Here is a 19,282-nt window from a genome sequence, read left to right as displayed (position 1 = left end):
AAAAGTAATTACGTTTCAACACTCTAACCTCAGCATTCAACATCAGTGGGGTTTGCTGTTGACGAATCCACCCTAGAACTGGGCAAGAAAATATTTGAGTCCCAGCACTGACAGGAAGTGAAACTGAGGACGGTTCCAGTCGGCTTGAGAGGAGGGAGACTCGTTGGAAGCTCAAGATCTCGAAGCACGGTGTTTTCCAGGCTGTGGCTTCTGAGAATGTCCGTCCATTAGAGGAATGTTTTTCTAGTATGGTCGCTCACTCTTGAAGACCAGAGATGGACTTCTCCCTGGGTTCTGCTGTGTTCAGCAGCCATAGTGGATATAGTGTGGAAAGGAAATCAGCTCTTCAGAGAGAGCCTCAGAATCCAGGCCAAAACCAGGATTCTTTTTTTTTTTTTTTCATTTTTATTAGGTATTTAGCTCATTTACATTTCCAATGCTATACCAAAAGTCCCCCATACCCACCCACCCCCACTCCCCTACCCACCCACTCCCCAAAACCAGGATTCTAACAGACAAAGAAAAGGAGAGAATGATGGTGGGGCAGACCCCAGTTAATGATACCTCCTCCCGTGGGCGGCCATGAGGAGGCTGTTGAGGTCACAAGAGTGGACCCGTAGCCGCAGTGTGAGTGAACTGTGGCTTTAAGCGAGAGCGTCTGTGTAAAATTTCACACATGTGACTTGTTTTACACGGAATGTCCAGAGCATGTAAATCCACACAGACAGAAAGTAGATGTGTGTTGTCTAGGGGTTGTAAAGACGCCAGGGACGATGGGAAGTGGGTGGGGTTTGTGGGTGGAGACCCTGCTCCAGCATCAGCTGTGATTTTGGTTGTATACTTAGAATAGACCAGAAAACTAGGCATGGACGTAAGTGCATCTTAGACAGCTTAAGCAGTAGTTCTCGATTAAAAACACATCCTGAGAACATTTTAGAGGTTTTGTTATATTTGTGCTCCGGCATTAGAATGGTGATGACCACCCTCATTTCTGAAGTTGTCAGTCTTAATCATCCATTTCAGGGTGGATTTCTTAATCATTGATCACATTAGATAACTCCTCCTGGTGTTTGGAGCGTTCTCTTACCAGCGTTTCCCAAGCAGCAGCAGGAGTTTTGGGTGACCGTGAGGCAGTGATCCTGTCGGATGCTGATGACAGCCGCCTGCTTGTCTTGCCAGGGTCCTGTGCGTGTTGGTTTAACTCATTACTGTACGAATCACACACTTTAAAGTTTTAGGATTCTTTTTATAGAATGTACAAGTGCGGAAATGGTCTATGGGGCCTCTAGGACTTCTTTCATGGGGCCAACAGTATTATCTGTGCTGATTAAAGTTGATTTTAAAGGTCTTTAGAGGTTTTAGTCTTTTGCCTTTTACCTATAGAAGCAGAAATCTTGTTTTGTATGGAAAATAACCCACCATCAGTTTTGAATATGTGAAGTGTTTTTTGTTTTTGTTTTTAAGTTTGTAGCAAGCAGAAATGAAAAAATAAATAGCCAACAGCTAAATAGCCAACAGTAGACAGGTAAACAGCAGAGCAGCTTCAAGATAGGCGCCTACACCATCCAGAGAGAGCGATCAGGAGTAGTCCAACTGGCAGCGAATACTGAAGCTTCCTCAGATAGGTGCTTACGCCATCCATCAGAAATCCCCTGGGGAAGCCCTTGCTGAGTTCCCAGATGAGAGCTCTCCAGACAGAATAGAGCATGCTCTCCATGGATGAACTTCTGCCTTCCTGTTCTTGCTACAGGTATTTTTTATACCGTGCAAAACACCGCAGTAAGCTCTGTTGGGAGGCTTTATCCCTAGCTGTTCTCAGTGGCGTCACCGTGAACAGGGACGCTGATACTACTGTCCAAAGTCGAGGCTGCCCTGGTGGTTCCAGGACACCTGACACCAGGGCTTCTCTCTGCTGCCACTGCCCAACCCACAGCTCAGAACCCTCCTCTCCTACGTGTTCCCATGGTCTCCTTTTTGTACCAGCAAAGAGATGCCTGTTAACCTCAGGAGCCAGTCATAAGTCACAAAATACTGACTCTTTCAGTAAAAAACCCACACAGTGTGGTTAAGGGTGTAATTTGGTTGGTAGAGTGCTTATCCAGTGTTCACAAAGCCCTAGGTTTGATCCCCAGCGCCATATAAAGTGGGCGTGGTGGTCCATGCACACCTGTAATCTTAGCATATGGTAAGATGCGTCAGGAGGATCAGAAATCCAGTGTCATCCTTGTAGCCATAGTGAATATCAGTCTAGGCTTGGATCCATTAGACCATTCTACAGTAAATAAGGATGTAAATAAATAATGAAAGCAGGCTTTGGAAGAGTATATGCCATACTCTCAGGACTGTGCTCTTGTGAATTGTCAGGCACTTGCTATGGGCTTTCTATCTGTATGATATAGCTACATCTCTGTCCTCATTACAGCCCTGAGCTGTGGCAGGTCAGTATTCCTGTTGCATAAGTGAAGACACAGTCTGTATGTAGTTTGCTCCAAGGATACACAGCTGGTGAAAGAGAGTTGGAACCTGAGCTGTTCTGTGTCTCATTGACTACACTATGTTTGTCTTCTCTCCAAAGAGAAAGGAAAAAACAAAAAACCTCTTACATGAAACAAGGGAGACACTCACTGGGCCAGTAGTTGAATCAATCACACGGAAGCGCCACTTTTATATGTGAAACAGGCCAATCACCAGCAGCGCTGGATGGCTTAACCTGGCATTATTACCACGGCAACAGTTAGCGTGTGCAGAGAGAAGTAGAAGCCCCGGACAGGGGTGTGCTACAGGGGGGCAGGGGTGTGGAGGAGGCAGCGACAGAGCAAGATGTGAAGAATTTGTGCCCCCTCGATGGATAGATGCAGCGGGAAGATGGGCAAACTGTGATGTGGGGGTGGTGAGGAGGGCAGACAGACAGACAGACAGGCAGGCCAGCCAGGTGTCCAGGTGTTCTGCAGGATGCCTGTATGGCACTGGGGTTCTGCGGTGGTCATAGGTCTGGTTGTCCATCGCTCTGACGTCCAGCGTGCCCTCTCTGTAGGCGACAGGTGAACAGATCGCCATCAAGCAATGCCGACAGGAGCTCAGCCCAAAGAACAGAGACCGCTGGTGCCTCGAAATCCAGATCATGAGAAGGTGAGGGGCCTGGGCCCACAGCGGGGGCGGGGGAGGGGTCATTTCCACAGCCCTGTGACCCGGGAATGAATAGCATAGAAAAGAGCCCCGCAGTGTCTTCTGTCAGCACAGTGCCCACATTATTTAGATAGGTCGCTGTCCTGGAGGCTTCTAGAGGAGTAACATTTAAGCACTACATTGAGCTATGTGGTCAGTTTGTTGCGTTAAACGTAAGACAGCCATCTTACCTAGGCGTGGTGTTGTGCTTCTATAGGACAAGGAAGAAGGCTTGGGAGGTTGAAGACAGGAGGAATAGTTGAGCCCAGGAATTTGAGACCAGCATAGACAACCTAACACACTGTATCAGACATTGCTTAATTAATAAGTTAATTAAAGCAGTTAGCAAGTTTTGATTTGTCAGCAGAAATCTTTGTTTTCCCTATGTTTCTAATTGCACAGTGGCATGCGACTCGCTGTTTGCCCTCTGGGGAGAGTCACACAGTGCGGACACAGGATCTTTCAGGCCTGCCTGGGTGGATGCTGTCCCCCCCAGCTAGTGGGACCTGTAGTGGCGAGCACTCCGAGAATTAGCTCGAAGAAATCAAGCAGAAGCCCCCCACAGCTCACGTCCTTCATTTTTAAAATCACTCTATTTTGTGTGTGTGGGTGGCTTGGCTGCATCTGTGTCTGTGCATCACATGCATGCTTGGTGCCTGGGCTGGCCAGGAGGGGCACTTGGGTCTGCTGGAACTGGAGTTTAGAGAACTCAGCCACATCGGGGCTTGGACTTAAACCCAGGTCCTCTGGAAGAGCCCTGTCGAATCATCTCTCCAGACCTCTGCTCACGTCTTAAAAGATGGGAAAGAGCAGTGTCTCCTTTGTTGAATGTCCACATGCATGCCTGTGCCAGCCTTTTCCCTTAAGTGGCATAAGGTTACCTGTTGTCACCTATCAGAAGCAGTCTTACAGACACTGAAAAATGGAGATAGGACCCTTTAAGGACAATTAAATGATCTGCGATGTACTTGTCGGGTGTTTGAGTTCAGAGGCTGAGCAAGGCCGGGTAAATATTTAACTTGGTAGAGTCCCAGGTGAGTCTCTCATCCCTGAACCCCCATCTTCTCCTGTGTAGTCACCAAGAATGCCTGGTTATTCTTTGCCTTCGTTAGAAGGTGAGATGGTGTGAGACATGGAATAAGAGGGATGGATTTGAGCTGAACCCCGGAGGCTTATTCTTTCCCCTCTTTCTAGGCTGAACCATCCCAATGTGGTGGCTGCCCGGGATGTCCCAGAGGGGATGCAGAACCTGGCACCCAATGATTTGCCACTGCTGGCCATGGAGTACTGCCAAGGAGGAGATCTCCGAAGAGTGAGTCTTCTGGGGTTGTGGGATTGTGGGATGTTGGTCCATTTGGGCCACTCTGGAACACTGGGAGGGGAGACAAGGAGAGATCTCTAGCCATCATCCAGGAAGCTCAAAGAGTCAGGGAAGTATCTTCACCTGCTCAGCCTCCCTCTTCTATGCCTTCTTTGGGGTGGTTTCTGTGCGTGCAAATCAAAAGGCTGAGTCAGGAGTGCCCACAAGAAGGCTGAATACGGGCCGGGTCACATGGTCGCTAACATGACAAGGAAAAGTTACCATCAGGCCTGGACCACGGGAAGAAACTGAATGAGTCTCAGAACACACTCTTCCCCTCTGGCACATTAGAGCCACTGCAAGCTTTTGGGGTTGGCGTCACCACTGTCCAATGGGGTGAGACTTTTTTCATAGACATTACAGTGCCACACAGAATCACAGCGGGCAGGAAGGGAGCCAGCTTAGTCATCAGAGAACAGGGTTGCAGTTCCAGGCCCTCCTGACTCACCTCAGGGCTTCCCCTTTCCCTCTCCTGTCCTGTATCTGCTCTCATCGCACACTGGACAGTGGGCGTCGGCTATTCTCCCTTGTCACACGGACAGTTCTGTATGCCACCCAGATAGAGAATCCTTATGCTTTTACAGGGTGCCTGGTTTATGGTTCCAATATATTGGCACCCAGATAGAGTTCCTGCACTGTAGGTGGATATCATGGCCCAGAGACACTAATTAGGCAAAGCCCTGGCTACATACAGCTGTGGACTAGAGAGAGCCTGGACCGTAGGCCATCTCAGGTGCAGGCGGCTTGCTGTCTGTGAACACGGGTCATGTCCGTTTTGAGAAAAATAAACTCTCCAAGTGAGATTTTTTTTTTATTTAATCTATTCTTCCAATAGCTCCATTCAGCTCTTTATTCTAAACGAGCCTCAGCACGTGGCTTGGCCGCCCCTTCACCTCTCTCTCTACACTGCAGTTTCCCAGACTCACGTCATGTGCTGTGCTCTTCATCCTTCCGGGCCTTTCGTCTCATTTTATAAAAAGAAAGTTTCCATGAGTGACTCTGCCGCTGTAGGGGTGGGCATGTCCCGAGAACGACGTGGCCTGGGGACAGGATGTGCCCGTAAGTAGGTTGATAACAGTAGAGAAATGGAGAGCTTGACCACCCAGTGATTCTCCTGTTCCCAACCATTGGAGGTCATCCAGTTGCTCATTGCGGTTATAGCGGGAAATGCACCCGTGCTGTCATAGGCAAGGACTTCAGGCCGGAGTGGGTGGGTGTGGCCAGGTGACAGACAGACGTGGTGTTCAGAAATGAGGGGAAGTATACAGTTGCCCTTTTAGGCAGCAAAGAGCTCATAAGCTAGGGGAAAAGATGATGGAAATGTCAGCATGACTCTTGGCTTCAGTGTGATCTAGGGAGAGGCAGGATGTGATTGCATAAAGGACCTCTGTCCTTCTGTCCTTCTGCCACTTCTGGCACTGGGGAGAGGGGCCTGTTGCCCAGAGCGCTACGAGCTTCTTCTCTTTCTTCCCTAAATAAGGTAGCCTGTCCTTTCCTTTTCTCAAAGGTTCAAAATCTACATTATCTCTTGGCACAGTGGTTCTCTGCCTTCCTAATGCTATGGCTCATTAGTACCATCCCTCATGTTTTGGTGACCCACCTCCAACCATAACATTATTTTCACTGCTTTTATCTTGCTAGTTAGGAACTGTAGTGTAAATATCTGTTCTCCAAAGGTTTTAGGCAGCCCCTGTGAGAGAGGGTCGTTTAACACCCCTAAAGGGGTGGTGACAGTCATTTAGAGCCACTGTCTTAGATAGGCTTGACTGGCACATAGTACATTTCAGAATGAGAGTTAACTTCAAGGCTTAAGTCCACCATGCTCAGCCTGTACCTACGGCAAAGTTAGGGAAGGAGACTCTTTCTTCAAATCTGAGATCAACTGCAATAGGATGGTGAGACCTTGTTAAAAAAGAAAACAACAACAACAAAAAAACAAAAACTACAACCCCCAAACAGACTAAAACTGTATAGAGTGCACTGTATGGTCCAGAAGTGGAGTACTCTGGGATGTTCTTGGATTTGAGTGTCAATCACCACAGCCGACTCACGGCCTGGACAAGGCGCAGAGCCAGGAACGCAAAGGATCAAAGTTCACCTCACTTTAGGCTGCCTGTACCAACTGATAATGGCTCCCCCATCTCAGAGGGAGCGGTGGGCCTCCTTGGGGCAGGGATGCTGGGAAGAGCCTGCTGAGTTCATCCCTGCAGGGCTGGGTGTGATGCTCAGGCACATAGCAAACACCCATTCCTTTCCCTTAGTGAATTGTCCAAGGGAGACCCCATTAGCATAGCGGCCAGCGGTGGCTTTGGTGAGACTTTCTGTACCCGTCCTTTCTGCAGGAGCAAACTCAGTTGCTATTGACATTTGACCCTGGCCACATCCTTCAGACTCAGGGCCTTAGTGAGGCTGATTCAAATACTTCCTGCCGGGGTCAGGGAGGTGACACCATGGCTACCCATAGACTGCTGCTTCACTGACTGACCCAGGAGCAATCCCTGCCAGTACAACTGCTCCAGTTGCCTCCAGCCAGCTCCCCGGAGCCCAGCACCCGTCTATCTGACTGGCAGAAGACGCTGGTGGGCCTGTCAGGGCTGTGTGATGCTCCACACTGACAGCATCTCTCCTGTTTTCTGCAGTACTTGAACCAGTTCGAGAACTGCTGTGGCCTGCGGGAAGGAGCTGTCCTTACCCTGCTGAGTGACATCGGTAAGTCCCACCCTAAAAACAAGGCCAGGTAGACGCACAGTCCCCTGAGAGTCCAGTCGGGGACAGGGGGAATTGTTAGTGTCCTGTGGTCTCTGCAGAGGGTGTGGTGAGGTGTACAGAGAGCCTCGTGGATTAAGGGGGCCAGCCAGGGCTGGTTGGAATTGTAGTGAACTCAGATAGAGTTCCTTCCTCTCTAAGTCACAGTAGGAATGACTGTGGTCAGAGTGAGATTTCCTTTCCCACTCAAGAGCTCCACTCCTCGCCTTCCTGAAACAGTCAGAGCTTCACCCATGGGCAGTGAACCTTTCTACCCTTACTCCGGCAGTTATTTGCCAACCACAGGCATAGACAAACCCACTCCTGTTAATACGCTGGGGTCATGGGTGTCCCTGGATGTGCGTGCTTTTGGCGCCCTGAGAAGGCTGGCATCAGGGAGGAGAGTCCCATGGGCCTGCAGAGATGTGTGGTGTCTCCTAGATCCCGAGACTCCAGAGCAGACAGATGGTCAGCTCTGCCTCTCACCTAGAGAAGCAGATACTAAAAGTGCCACAGAGCTTGCTCAGGGCTTTAAGATTGATTGGGGGACGATGATGATGACGACGATGATGATGTCGTTTTTCCACGGTTGGTGGTGTAGACTGATAGTTTGGGCTCTAAGAGTCAGTGTTACCCAGAATTTATCTTTGAATGCATGGTCCCTGTTTTGGAGAATGACTCCATTTTCACCTCTCCCCCACGCTGTTCTTCTCAAATTGTACTCGTGATTCGTTTACTCAAACTTTGTTTTTACAATACAGAAATGCAGACCGTGTGAAGTGATGTAATGAAGTCATACTCCCTCCCCTTACATTTCCCAGTCGTTAGTGTTAATCCCACCTAAGTACACGCTGTGCTCTCTAACCTCGCAGTCCAGGAGCCCCTCACCTTCCAGAAACTTGGTGGCTGCTGCCTCTTACGGCATATCTTTGGGTAGAGGGGAGGCAAAAGGGCTGTTGGAGGCGGGTGAGGACTGGGGTCAAGCAACCATGTATTTAAGGCTGAGGTCTAAGCAGTCTGGCATATAAAATATCCGCCTTTCCCTGCATCGTATTGTTTGCTTTTGGATGAAGTCCTGTGGAGGGCTAGGTGATATTAGTACGGTCTTTGTTGACTGAGCAGCCACCTCTTGGCCTCTGACTCTCCCGTGTGTTGGTGTATGTGTCTGCTGGAAAGGCCCTGTCTGTATACCTAACCTAGAGGTCTAGAATTCCACTCCTCTTCGTGACACCATGCCTCATTCTCACCCAGCCACACATGTTGCTTAGATGTTTACTTGATTGCAGTATTTAAAATCAGCAGCCAAACTGCTAATTTGCTCATGTTGGATTGGGTTAAAGGCAGGCTAGAAATTCGAGGAGTAGAGGTGTTTATCTTGTCTCCAAGGGCAACATTTGCTTCATCTTGGCTATAGCCTCCTTCAGTTATCTTTCTTTGATACTATCCCCTGAAATATTTTTCCTCTATGAATTAGGTTACTTATACGTCTATCACATAGCTAGTAGAAGTCTCTAAATGGAACTGGTGACTCACACCAGTAGTTCTAGTACTTGGACGATAGAGGCAAGAATACTACTGTGAAACCTGGTGGTGGTAGCGCACGCCTTTAATCCCAGCACTGGGGATGCAGAGGCAGGTGGATTTCTGAGTTCAAGGCCAACCTGGTCTACAGAGTGAGTTCCAGGACAGCCAGGGATACACAGAGAAACCCTGTCTCGAACCACCCCCCCCCAAAAAAAAAGAATATTGCTGTGAATTGAGGGTAGCTTGGGCTACAGTGAAAACCTTGTCTCAAAGGAACAATGTTAAAAAGTCCTGCTTGCTTGGTGCATGTTGGACCTGTGGCCTCTCACATGCTGGGCATGCCCTCTGCCATGGAGCTAAATGTCTTAAAATCCCCGTTTTGTCTCCAGCATCCAGAGAAGTGGTGGCTGGTATATATATCACCTTGTCTGTAGATATTTATAACATCAGTGTGCCCCAAAAGGAATTAAAAGATGTAAGTACTCAGTTTCTCCCCCAAACCGGACACCCCTGTATTCATACTCCTGGCTTGCAAACCAGTTTGTCCTCTGGTTAGCCATGCGGCCTGAAGCTCGGGACTCAAACTTTCAGAATGTTTGTTTCCTTCACTGTAACAGAAACATTGTTTGCCTCTTTCGAGTCGCTGCACATAAAATGAGACGCTGTACATCAGCTCGTAGCAAGGCACTCTTCCTAAGATGGAAAAATAGTAAATCCGTATGGTCTCCTTTCTCCTTCCCTCCCTGCGGGATCGTGAGAACCCTCAGTCCCTACTGTGATTTATGAATGGGGTTGGAGCCAGCAAACCCATCAGGTGGGAGTTGCCCTTCCTGGAAATGGCTGATCGATCTTCCCCAGACCCATTTCTCACCCAGCATTCCCGTCCTATGACTCTGTTTGAAGTTGCTGATAAATTTCCCTTTTACTTGCGTACCACCCCCCATTTCTGGTTTGGTCCGAGGCCCATCAGATTTCTTTCCTTGTAACTTCTGCTCCTAAGCCAGCCCAAAAGCGTTACTTGGAGCGGCTCAGCTACGAACCCTTCTGTATCCTGAGCACACTGTGACCTCAGTGCGACCCTAATCCTCGATGCCGGAGTCACCACAGCTCTTCCCTGCTTGGTTGACGTCAGTTAGTTACCAAGCCACACTCTCGGCCACAGGGTCCAGCTTCATTGACTTCCCATTTGGGTTAAGTTTATTTGCCCCTAGTCTCTGGGACAGCCACACATAGAAAGCATCATCATGGTACCGGACACAGATTCTCGCTGTGAGTTGTAAGCTGCCAAATACGGCTCCAGTAACTTATACATCAGAAAATGGACAGACAAAGATGAAGCCTGCTTCCTGTGCCAGAGCAAGCCTGTCAGATCAGTGCCTTCCACTGACAAGAGAACCTGGGGCAGACGTAGAGGCAGCACCAACGGTTCGGACTTCCCGTACTATGACCCCAAAATAGCCCGTGGGAGTTACAGTTCCACTAAGCAGTCTTGTTTATTGTCCTTTAGAAAGCACTGAAGTGTTTTCTTCCTGCCAGTGAAGTAGCAAATCCCTAAGCAGTCAGGGCTAAGGGGCAGGTGGCTGCCCTCCTTGTCCTACCACGGAGCCTTGGTCAGTGACCCCCAGTCTGTCACTGACCTCATGATCCTCCTGCCTCTGCTTCCCGGATGTCAGGACTACAGGTGTATTGCACATGCCCCAGGCCACGCCCCATCTCCCACATCACCTTCTTGCTTTTTCTTCATCCCCTCCACCCTGTTTTACTCTGGCCTTGCCTGCCTGGCTTTTTGAGCATCCTTATCAACTGCATCATCTTCCCCGTGTCCCTTCTCTAGCCTGAACTGCGTGCCCATGTCTGCAGAATATCTCTCTCAAAGTCACTCTCAAATTGAATTCTAGAACTTCTTATTTTAAAAACTTGACCCTTTTCTGATATCTTCTTTTTCCATTGGGCCCGTGTTTCTGCCTCCCCAGACATGAATGAACATCAGGTTTAAATCTCATCTTTTGGGTCATCAGTTAAGAGTACTTGTTACTCTTTGGAGGAATCTAAAATTGGATTTCAGTTCCTACATGGTGGCTCATAACCACCTGAGCCTCCAGTCCCAAGGGATCTAAAAACCTCTGACCATCATTGGCAGCAGACACACACACGGTCTACATACGCACATGCTACACATGCGCACATACAGACAAAATAACCAAAATAAAACAAAATCTTTAAAGCTCAGCTTCCCCTGTTGGTTCTTTGCACCTTCCTTACTGTGCCTGCCTGAGAGGACAGTAAAGCACATTAAACACTCTCAAAATTGGGCTGGGCTGTAGTTAGTTCAGTTGTAAAACGCTTGCCTAGTATGCGTGATGCCCAGTAACTCATAAACTGGCATGTTGGCACATGTTCCAGCTCTGGGGGTGGGGGGAGGGATCTAGAATTTAAAATCATCTTCAGCCACAGAGCAAGTTTGATGCCAACCTGAGCTAGGGACCAGAGGGCATGCTCAAAACAGACAAACCAAAAGTAGAAGAATAGAGGTCCTCAAATCCAGTGTGTCTTTCCTATCATAGCCTTTTCTTCCTGCCTGTCCCCACTGCCTCCAGCAGTACATTGTCATAGCAAGTCATTGTCGGGACCCCATGCTGGCTTTTTTGCTAATCCATTTTTCAGAAGGGCACTTTCTGCTGTGTGCCCGAAGTCACTGAGCAGCCCAGACTGGCCTCAAACTCACAGCAGCCCTTCACCTCAGCTCCTGAATCCTGGGCTTACAGATGTGTATCACTATGCCTGGCTGAAGGATACTTTCATCACTATCTGCTCCAGACCCCTTCTTCCCGCATGTCTCCAAGTGCAGTAGCCAGCCTGCCGTGCACAGGATCCCCACAGCCATTCCCCTGCTTGCTCTGCTCTTGCTATTCCCACACCACACCAGGGACCCTCAGCTTTTCCATCCTTTAGGGGATAGCCGTAGGTTTTGCTTGTCACTCTTGATTTCCCTCGAAGAATTCCTCTCTTCACGGCCACTGAGCAAATGGAAGGATGAGTCTGCACTTTCATCTTAACGTTTGGTCCTCCTCCTTCCGCCCTGCTTGTTAGTCATAGAACCTATTTTAGTTCAGAAAACTTGAGCCAGACCTTGAGCCTTACCTGGAAAGTCCACCAACAGGCTGGGCAGGCAGCTCCTGGTAGACTCGATGTTTTAATTAATAACAGACATCCTCTCGCTTGGGCCACCCGTTGGTTGGCTTCCTGCATCCTCCTGCTTCACCTCCCTGTCTTTCTTTCCTCCTTCTGCTCCCCCCCCCCCCATCTTCACTCAGGCAGTAAGATACAACTCCAGCCCCTGCATGTCCAGTTTTGCCTTTTCTTGGTCTTCTGATTTCTGACACCCCAAATTTTCTGGTTCATTTGTCTTTCCATTTCTTCCCAGTGTAACATATATTTAACAAGCATTCTGAAAAGAGCTTAACTACCTCTTCAAACTTATGTTGAAAGATGGGATTTCATAGGCATGCCCCTTCTCAACCAGTTCTCTTTATTGAAGTCTGACTGCTCTTCCCTGCTTCCTGACTTGTTGTTTGATCTTCTGAACAAACGTGGTTTGGAATCAAGTCGCATCCGTCCTGTAAACCCAGGGAGATCCTAGGTGCAGACCTGGGTACCACCCTGGCAATTACAGTGATGCCCTTTGTCTTCTGCAAGTACCACACCTGGATCTCTGCAGAATCCATGCTAGAACAGGCCAGCGTGTAGTCCAGAGAGCTGTTTGTTTCAGTACTGTAGATAAAACCCAGGAACTAACGCATGCTAAGCCTGACAGCATAGTCTAAAATTGAGTGTTTCAGCTCATTTCTCAAATTGGAGCATGAGAGATTAGTTAAACTTTTATGTGTTGTGATTTTCAGTTTTTATGGGTATACTCTATCACAACATCCAAGGGTTTAGATTTTTTTGATAAACTTCCAGACACAGCATTTTTTTCTTTTGTCTCAACATTGCATGTCTCATCCAGTTTAAACCAATTTAGGTTTTCTTGGAATTAAGACAGTGTTAAACAACTTCCTGACACTGTTCCTCAGGGACTGTTTGTGAAATGTACAGTCAGACTGCCCACAGCGCATTATACAATCAAACTGACCACGGCTCATTACACAGTCAGACTGATCACGGCTCATTATACAGTCAGACCACCCATGGCTCATTATACAGTCAGACTTCCCACGGCTCATTATACAGTCAGAGTGACTATAGCTCATTATACAATCAGACTGACCACAGCTCATTGTATAGTCAGACTGACCACAGGTCACTGTACAGTCAGACTGACCACAGGTCATTATACAGTCAGACTGACCACGGGTCATTGAGGATCTGTTTCAAAAAAAGATGTTTGAAGACCTTGCCTGTCAGAATGCTTGCTGTTTTAGCCACCTAAGGGGCTACTCAGTCCAAGAAAGCACTTAGAGTTTTACCTGTCTGATTCCTTTAATCCCAGCACTTGGGGTGGAGGTAGGCAGATCTCTGTGAGTTTGAGGCCAGCCTGCTCTACAAAGCAAGTCCAGGACAGTCAGAACTTGTTACCCAGAGAACCCTGACATCTTTGGCTTGCACGTGCACGAACATCACTTGTGTGAAAACATACACCACACACATACTCAAAGGATTGCCCAGTATAATATGGATCTGTCATAATGTAACTAGGTGTTTCTTGATTATAACGAAATTTCAACTTATTTCTCTAGCTGTTACTCTACGTTATGCAGTATCTGTATATGTGTGTTATCACCCTGTTTTGGGAGAAAGACCTTTGAGGCAGATTCTCCATACGAGCAGATTCTCATGCTCACCTTGAACTCCTTCCTAGTCACCCCATAATTCCTGAGCCCTGGATTACAGGCACCACCATGTCCAGAGTTTCTTCCTCGCCCCTTTTCAAGATGGCAAGCACTCTGCCACTGAGCCACTTTCCCAACTCCCCTCTCCTTTGTGATGTGAAGAAAGACTGAACTCAGGTGTGCTAAGCAGTGATGTTTTCAATTTTGTAAGCTAGTTTTTCAGAGGCAGAAACTGTAGTTCACTCTCAGGTGTGCTAAGCAGTGATGTTTTCAATTTTGTAAGCTAGTTTTTCAGAGGCAGAAACTGTAGTTCAAGCCAGATGGATGGATGGATGGATGGATAGATGGATGGATGGATGGATGGATGGATACCTAGATAGATAGATAGATAGATAGATAGATAGATAGATGCATGGACAGATGAATGGATCGATAGATAGATAGATGGATGGATTTTGGATGGATGATGGATAGATAGATGGATGATGGAGAGAGAGAGAGAGAGAGAGAGAGAGAGAATACTTGTGCCTCTTCCAGCAGTGTGGCGGAGCACCCTTGTTGCTTCACTCTATAGTCTTTGATGTCAGCATGGGCAGCTGTCCACTGCCTCGCTTGTCATTCATATTCCATTTGTGTGAGAGAGTTATCTTCCCTTCACCTTTGTTTGTCCCCTTCTGGGCATTGAACGGAGGCCTTCATTCTCGTAGACACGTGCTCTGCCACAGGGCTACATCACAACCTCTCTTTTTACTTTTGATCTTGAAACAGTCTCAACAAGTTGCCCAGGCTAGCCTCAAGTCTGTCTCAGGCTCCTGGGCAGCTAGAGTTCCCAGCTGGATCTTTGCTTTATGCTGATTTTTTTTGTAATGTTTATAAAATATTTTAATTTCATTTTTTCTTTTTTATGATTACTTAATTGATTTACTTGCCATCCCCTTTCTCCTGAATTTTAAAGGCTCTGTTTGCTGTGGAGTGTATGCTGCAGATATTCTTTCCCAACTCCCTTTGCCTTTGAACTTTATGGCGTCTTTCACTATGAATTTTCAAAACATTTTTGTGCCACTTCCCGTGTCCCCTCCCACTTTGCTAACTGGGGTCTATTGCAGGCCGGCCTTGATCTCCCTAGAGGATGACTTTAAACTGCTGATCTTCCCGCCTCCCAACTGCCCAAACACCACCATGGCTTGTCTTTATGTGATACTTCAGCACTTCATGCATGCTGGGTGTCTTAGTTAGGGTTTTACTGCTGTGAACAGACATCATGACCAAGGCAAGTCTTATAAAAAACAACATTTAATTAGGGCTAGCTTACAGGTTCAGAGGTTCAGTCCATTATCATCAAGGTGGGAGCATGGCAGTATCCAGGCAGGCATGGTGCAGGAAGAGCTGAGAGTTCTGTCTTCATCCAAAGGCTGCTAGTGGAAGACTGACTTCCAGGCAACTAGGGTGAGGATCTTATGCCCACACCCACAGTGACACACCCATTCCAACCAGGTCACACCTATTCCAACAAGGCCACACCTCCAGATGGTGCCTCTCCCTGGTCCAAGGATATACAAAACCTCACACTGGGAGAACACCATACTAGCTGAACTGCACCATCAGTGGGTGTGTCAGGATCTCACAGTTAGAATTCTACTCTCTTGTCCTGGTCTCCTTCACCCAACATGAACAGTGTCAGCCACAGGCTACTCAAAAGTCAGAAAATGTGTCAAGACAAGACACACCGTATTGTCTCTTGCAGGCTAGTCAATTCTGAGACAAAAAAAAAAAAAAAAAAAAAACCACACACACACACAAAAATAACTCTTTTCTAGACATAATAAAACATCACTCCCCGTTGCTCTTCCTCAGCATCGGCTCTTAGATACCTTCACGAAAACAGAATCATCCATCGAGACCTGAAGCCAGAAAACATCGTTCTGCAGCAAGGAGAGAAAAGAGTGAGTGGCGTCCCCGGGTCTCAGAGCATCTCAAGGGCCATGTGGGCTGCTCTGGCACACATGAAAGGGATGTGTGTGCTTTGGAAGCTGCCTGTTTCTGTATTTCCCTGAGGCACTCTGGTTCTCTTAAGAACCTTTTTTTTTTCTTTCTTTTGTTTTTCTTGAAACAGCAGTGCAAGCAGATTGAGGCAAGCTTAGAAGTATAACATTGGAGTTTTATTTTCATCTTTATTTTCTCCAGCTCTGAATGTAGTACATTGTTAACTGGCTAAGTCAGAGGAACCTGATAAGGGACACAATGTTTGTTAATTCATGTCCACCCTCAACCTAACACGTCTTGGAAAGAGACTTTTTTCCCGTTTGACTTGTGAGCCTCATCTTTTGGTGAGCTGAAATGAGCTGACGTTGGCTGTGGATATGGCCGAGAAGAGACACGAAGAGCCGGCATCGGCCCATCTTGGACATGGTCCAGCTTGCCATCGCACACGAACTATCTGTAGCCCTTCTTCTCAATGGCTGCCCTACTCAAGTGTGATCATAGCCTCTCCATGGGCTTGGATGCTGTAGTTTTCCCAGCTCTGTTCAGCCAGGAGTCAGCCTCCCTCACAATTCCCAGCCCAGCCCGTGACTGTGGCAGGCTCATGGAGCTATCATCCTTCCAGTAATCCTGGATATCTCCTGAGCAGGGGCTGGCCTGGCCTCTCACATTGCCAATCCAGGCTTAGTGATCCTGAGGGATGATATGTAGGTTCTTAATTGATTGGTGGCAGACCAAGAAAAGTATCTGCCCAACATTTATAGTGCCCCAAATCTACTATGCTGAGGGTACTCTCCCGTGAATGCTGTGGCTCTAAGATGTTTAGGGACCAGTGTCCTTTGGGAACTCAGGAATGTCTTTGCTCCGATGGCAAACTGCCTTCTTACAGCCTTCAGATTTCTTCTCCCCACCCCTCCCCTCCCTTCTTTTTTCCAGTTAATACACAAAATTATTGATCTAGGATATGCCAAGGAGCTGGATCAGGGCAGTCTGTGCACGTCATTTGTGGGGACTCTGCAATACCTGGTAAGAAATGGGGCTCCAGTGTTTGCTTCTCTGATCGCTGATATTTGTATTTGTGGGTCTGTCTGTCCTTCCTACCTGTGTCTCAGTCTTGCCGGCTCCATGGATATTTAGAATTGGTAATTTACTTGTGAATGTCTTGTGCCCTCTGGAAAGACTGTTGTGAGAAGGGCTGTGTCTGTGTGCCTTTAGGAAGAGCCTGGAACCTCTGTGTGCCACGGGGTCTTATCTGATCATCTGTAGAGGCTGAGTTTCTTGGAGGGTCTCGGGAGCCAGGGAGGAAGAGGTGGGGCTGTGATTTCCCTTCTGTGTGTCATGGGGTCTGAATAATGGAATATTATCTGAGCGACTCATTCATCAGGAATATCATGTGCCAGAGATTGTACTCAGAGCTGGTATTACAACAGGAAGAGAGAGAAACATTTTCAGATCATCAAGCGCTTGGCATTTGAGGAAAAACTAAAGAAAACAGACATTTGTTACCGTGATACACAGATAATACAGAAAACACCATTGTCTTGGGTACCACTGATTAAAAACAAAAAAATGCGCATTGTGTCTAAGGATGTATACAGGGAGCACCTAACTAAGTCTCGGCCTAAAGGCAAAGGGCTAAAGTGGGAGTCGGCTGTGGAAGGAAGGGAGAGGCGATGCCGGCAGAAGTGTAGTAGATCTCCTTGGCATATCCTATTGGATATGCCATTGGAAGATGTAGTCGGGTGGCAGACAGGGGCTCAGAAAACAAAGACAGTGTCTGGAGGTGAAACTGGGGAGAAAAAAGGGGCAGATTATTGCCATCTTTTTAAAACTGGCCTTAAAAGTTTTAAACTGTGTTGTAAAAACCCTGGAATAGCATTGAAGGGCCTCACACTGGAGAAGCTAGCCTCGAAGGATGACGAGGAGAGGAATTGTACCCAACAGGAGAACCTCGACACCTGCACATCTGCTCGAGGAGAGGAGAGAGGTAGAGAGCGACTAAACTCAGGAAGTGCTCACCAGGCTGGGACACTGCGTTACACACCCGTCATCTCAGCACTTACCTACAACCCAAGTACTTGGATGGTAGAGGCAAGAAAAGAACAGGCTTGGGGCTAGCCTGGACTACACAGTGAGATCCCATCTTTAAAAAAAAAAAGTCAGGGGTGGCAGTAGATAACAGAGACTCTAAGGAAGACTTAGTAGTAGCTCACTTACGGGTGATAACAGCCATCAGCCTGTGATTGAATGGTAGAATCTGCAGTTCCGTGAACGGAAACAGGTCAGATTCTCAGGGCTGAATGAGCTTCAGCATCCTATTTCTTAAGGAAGAAATTATGCTGTTTTCCTGAATCCAGTCGTGTTTCCCACCCAGCCTACCAACTAGCGTACTCGGTTCCCTGTTCCTCTCCTACTGTATGGATGCAGCTTTCTCAACAGTGACCACAGTGACATTATTCAGGCCTTGTCTCCATATGATGTAATTATCTACTTCCTGCTGTGTACCCTCTGGGGTCCAATGTAGCTCAGCATCAATTAAGTGACGTGAACCCATGCTCTAACCGTCACGGACGAATGCTTGCCTGGCTCCTGGGACTTGAGGGCTGGCAAGAGAATGAAGCCACGGCTGACTGACAGGCACCTCTGAAGCTCCCTGCGTTATAGCAGAGAGGCAAGGTTATTCACTGAACAAGGAGGTGGGGTCTCGGAGATGGGTTTGGGTCTAGCCAATCTTCATAGGAGTCTCGATGGAGAGGAGCGGTCTCTGAGCTGTCAGTGTTGGGGGGGGGGGCTGTAATATACCTTTCCTGCACACACTTTCAGCAGTCATGCATGGACCCCCTAGGAAAGCTCTGCCATCTCTGATCCTTACCGCTGTGGGCAGGGCTTTGCCATTTCCCCGTGGGCCTGAGGCTGTGGTCCTTGACACGGCAGTGCCCACGTCAGCAGCACACATTCACTCAGATTTCCTCTGTGTCCCACTCAAGACGCTGAGTGAAGCTGTCCACATGTCAGCCGCGGCCATGTCTAGAGACTGAGCTAAATTTTTGTCCAAATCTCTCTTGCTTTTGACTCCCTGGCCCTTCTGTGAGTCTTGCCTGCCCATGTAGATCATGTATGGTCTTTTTCCTGCTCATGGTCCTTTCTGGGATGTTTCTTTCTGTGTGTTTCCTTCAAGCTTTTGGAGCCCAGATTATGGCCTGCCTGGCTTCATCACCCTCCTGGGTCACTCTAGCTCTCTTAGCCTGGGCGACAATCGTGCATCTTGGTTCTTTACTGCTTGACCGTAAATTTCCCATCTCATTGTATGGCTATATGTTAGCTGACTCAGGGTTCCTTGGTCCAATATATGTTCTATACATTTGGTGTGTACAAGCTGATGTCCTTTTGTCTGCTGGACATGGCTTATCTCTCCATCTCTATACAACACCCATGAACTGGGTACTACATGAAATCTTCACTAAGTCCTTTAAATACCACCTCAATTTTAAATGGGGAAAAAATTAAATAACTGTGAAATGCGTAATTGATTGACTCTGCTCTACTTTGAAGCGACCCCTCAGGAGCCTGACTCTCCTCATTAGCATAGTCTCATTGTGAATATGAAGTACAGAAAGTCAGTTACCCACAGCTGAGCCTGCTTGGGTTCCTCTCCTCACACCCAAGTGGGCCTACTGTG

At 47.8% G+C, this 19,282-nt stretch overlaps 1 protein-coding gene across 8 annotated transcripts in view; it reads left to right on the top strand.

Moving 5' to 3' along the window:
* The window catches only part of Ikbkb (inhibitor of kappaB kinase beta), a 47,385-nt gene that overhangs the window by 8,298 nt on the left and 19,805 nt on the right, over positions 1–19,282 (top strand). For 7 of the 8 annotated variants that reach the window (XR_003947235.1, NM_001159774.1, NM_010546.2 and 4 more), the window contains exons 3-7: positions 3,035–3,129; positions 4,360–4,477; positions 7,165–7,234; positions 15,478–15,566; positions 16,540–16,629. Coding sequence is in view for 6 of the 8 variants with exons in the window: in NM_001159774.1 (NP_001153246.1) it covers positions 3,035–3,129; positions 4,360–4,477; positions 7,165–7,234; positions 15,478–15,566; positions 16,540–16,629 (462 nt within the window). In the remaining 2 variants the exon portion in view is untranslated. The remainder of the gene's footprint in view (positions 1–3,034; positions 3,130–4,359; positions 4,478–7,164; positions 7,235–15,477; positions 15,567–16,539; positions 16,630–19,282) is intronic. The other variant, XM_030243303.1, reaches the window with a different exon arrangement.

This window comes from Mus musculus, chromosome 8 (assembly GCF_000001635.26).
Source record: "Mus musculus strain C57BL/6J chromosome 8, GRCm38.p6 C57BL/6J".
Classification (NCBI taxonomy): domain Eukaryota; kingdom Metazoa; phylum Chordata; class Mammalia; order Rodentia; family Muridae; genus Mus; species Mus musculus.
Note: the sequence above shows the minus strand (reverse complement) of the source record. Positions and strands in the feature narration are given on the sequence as shown.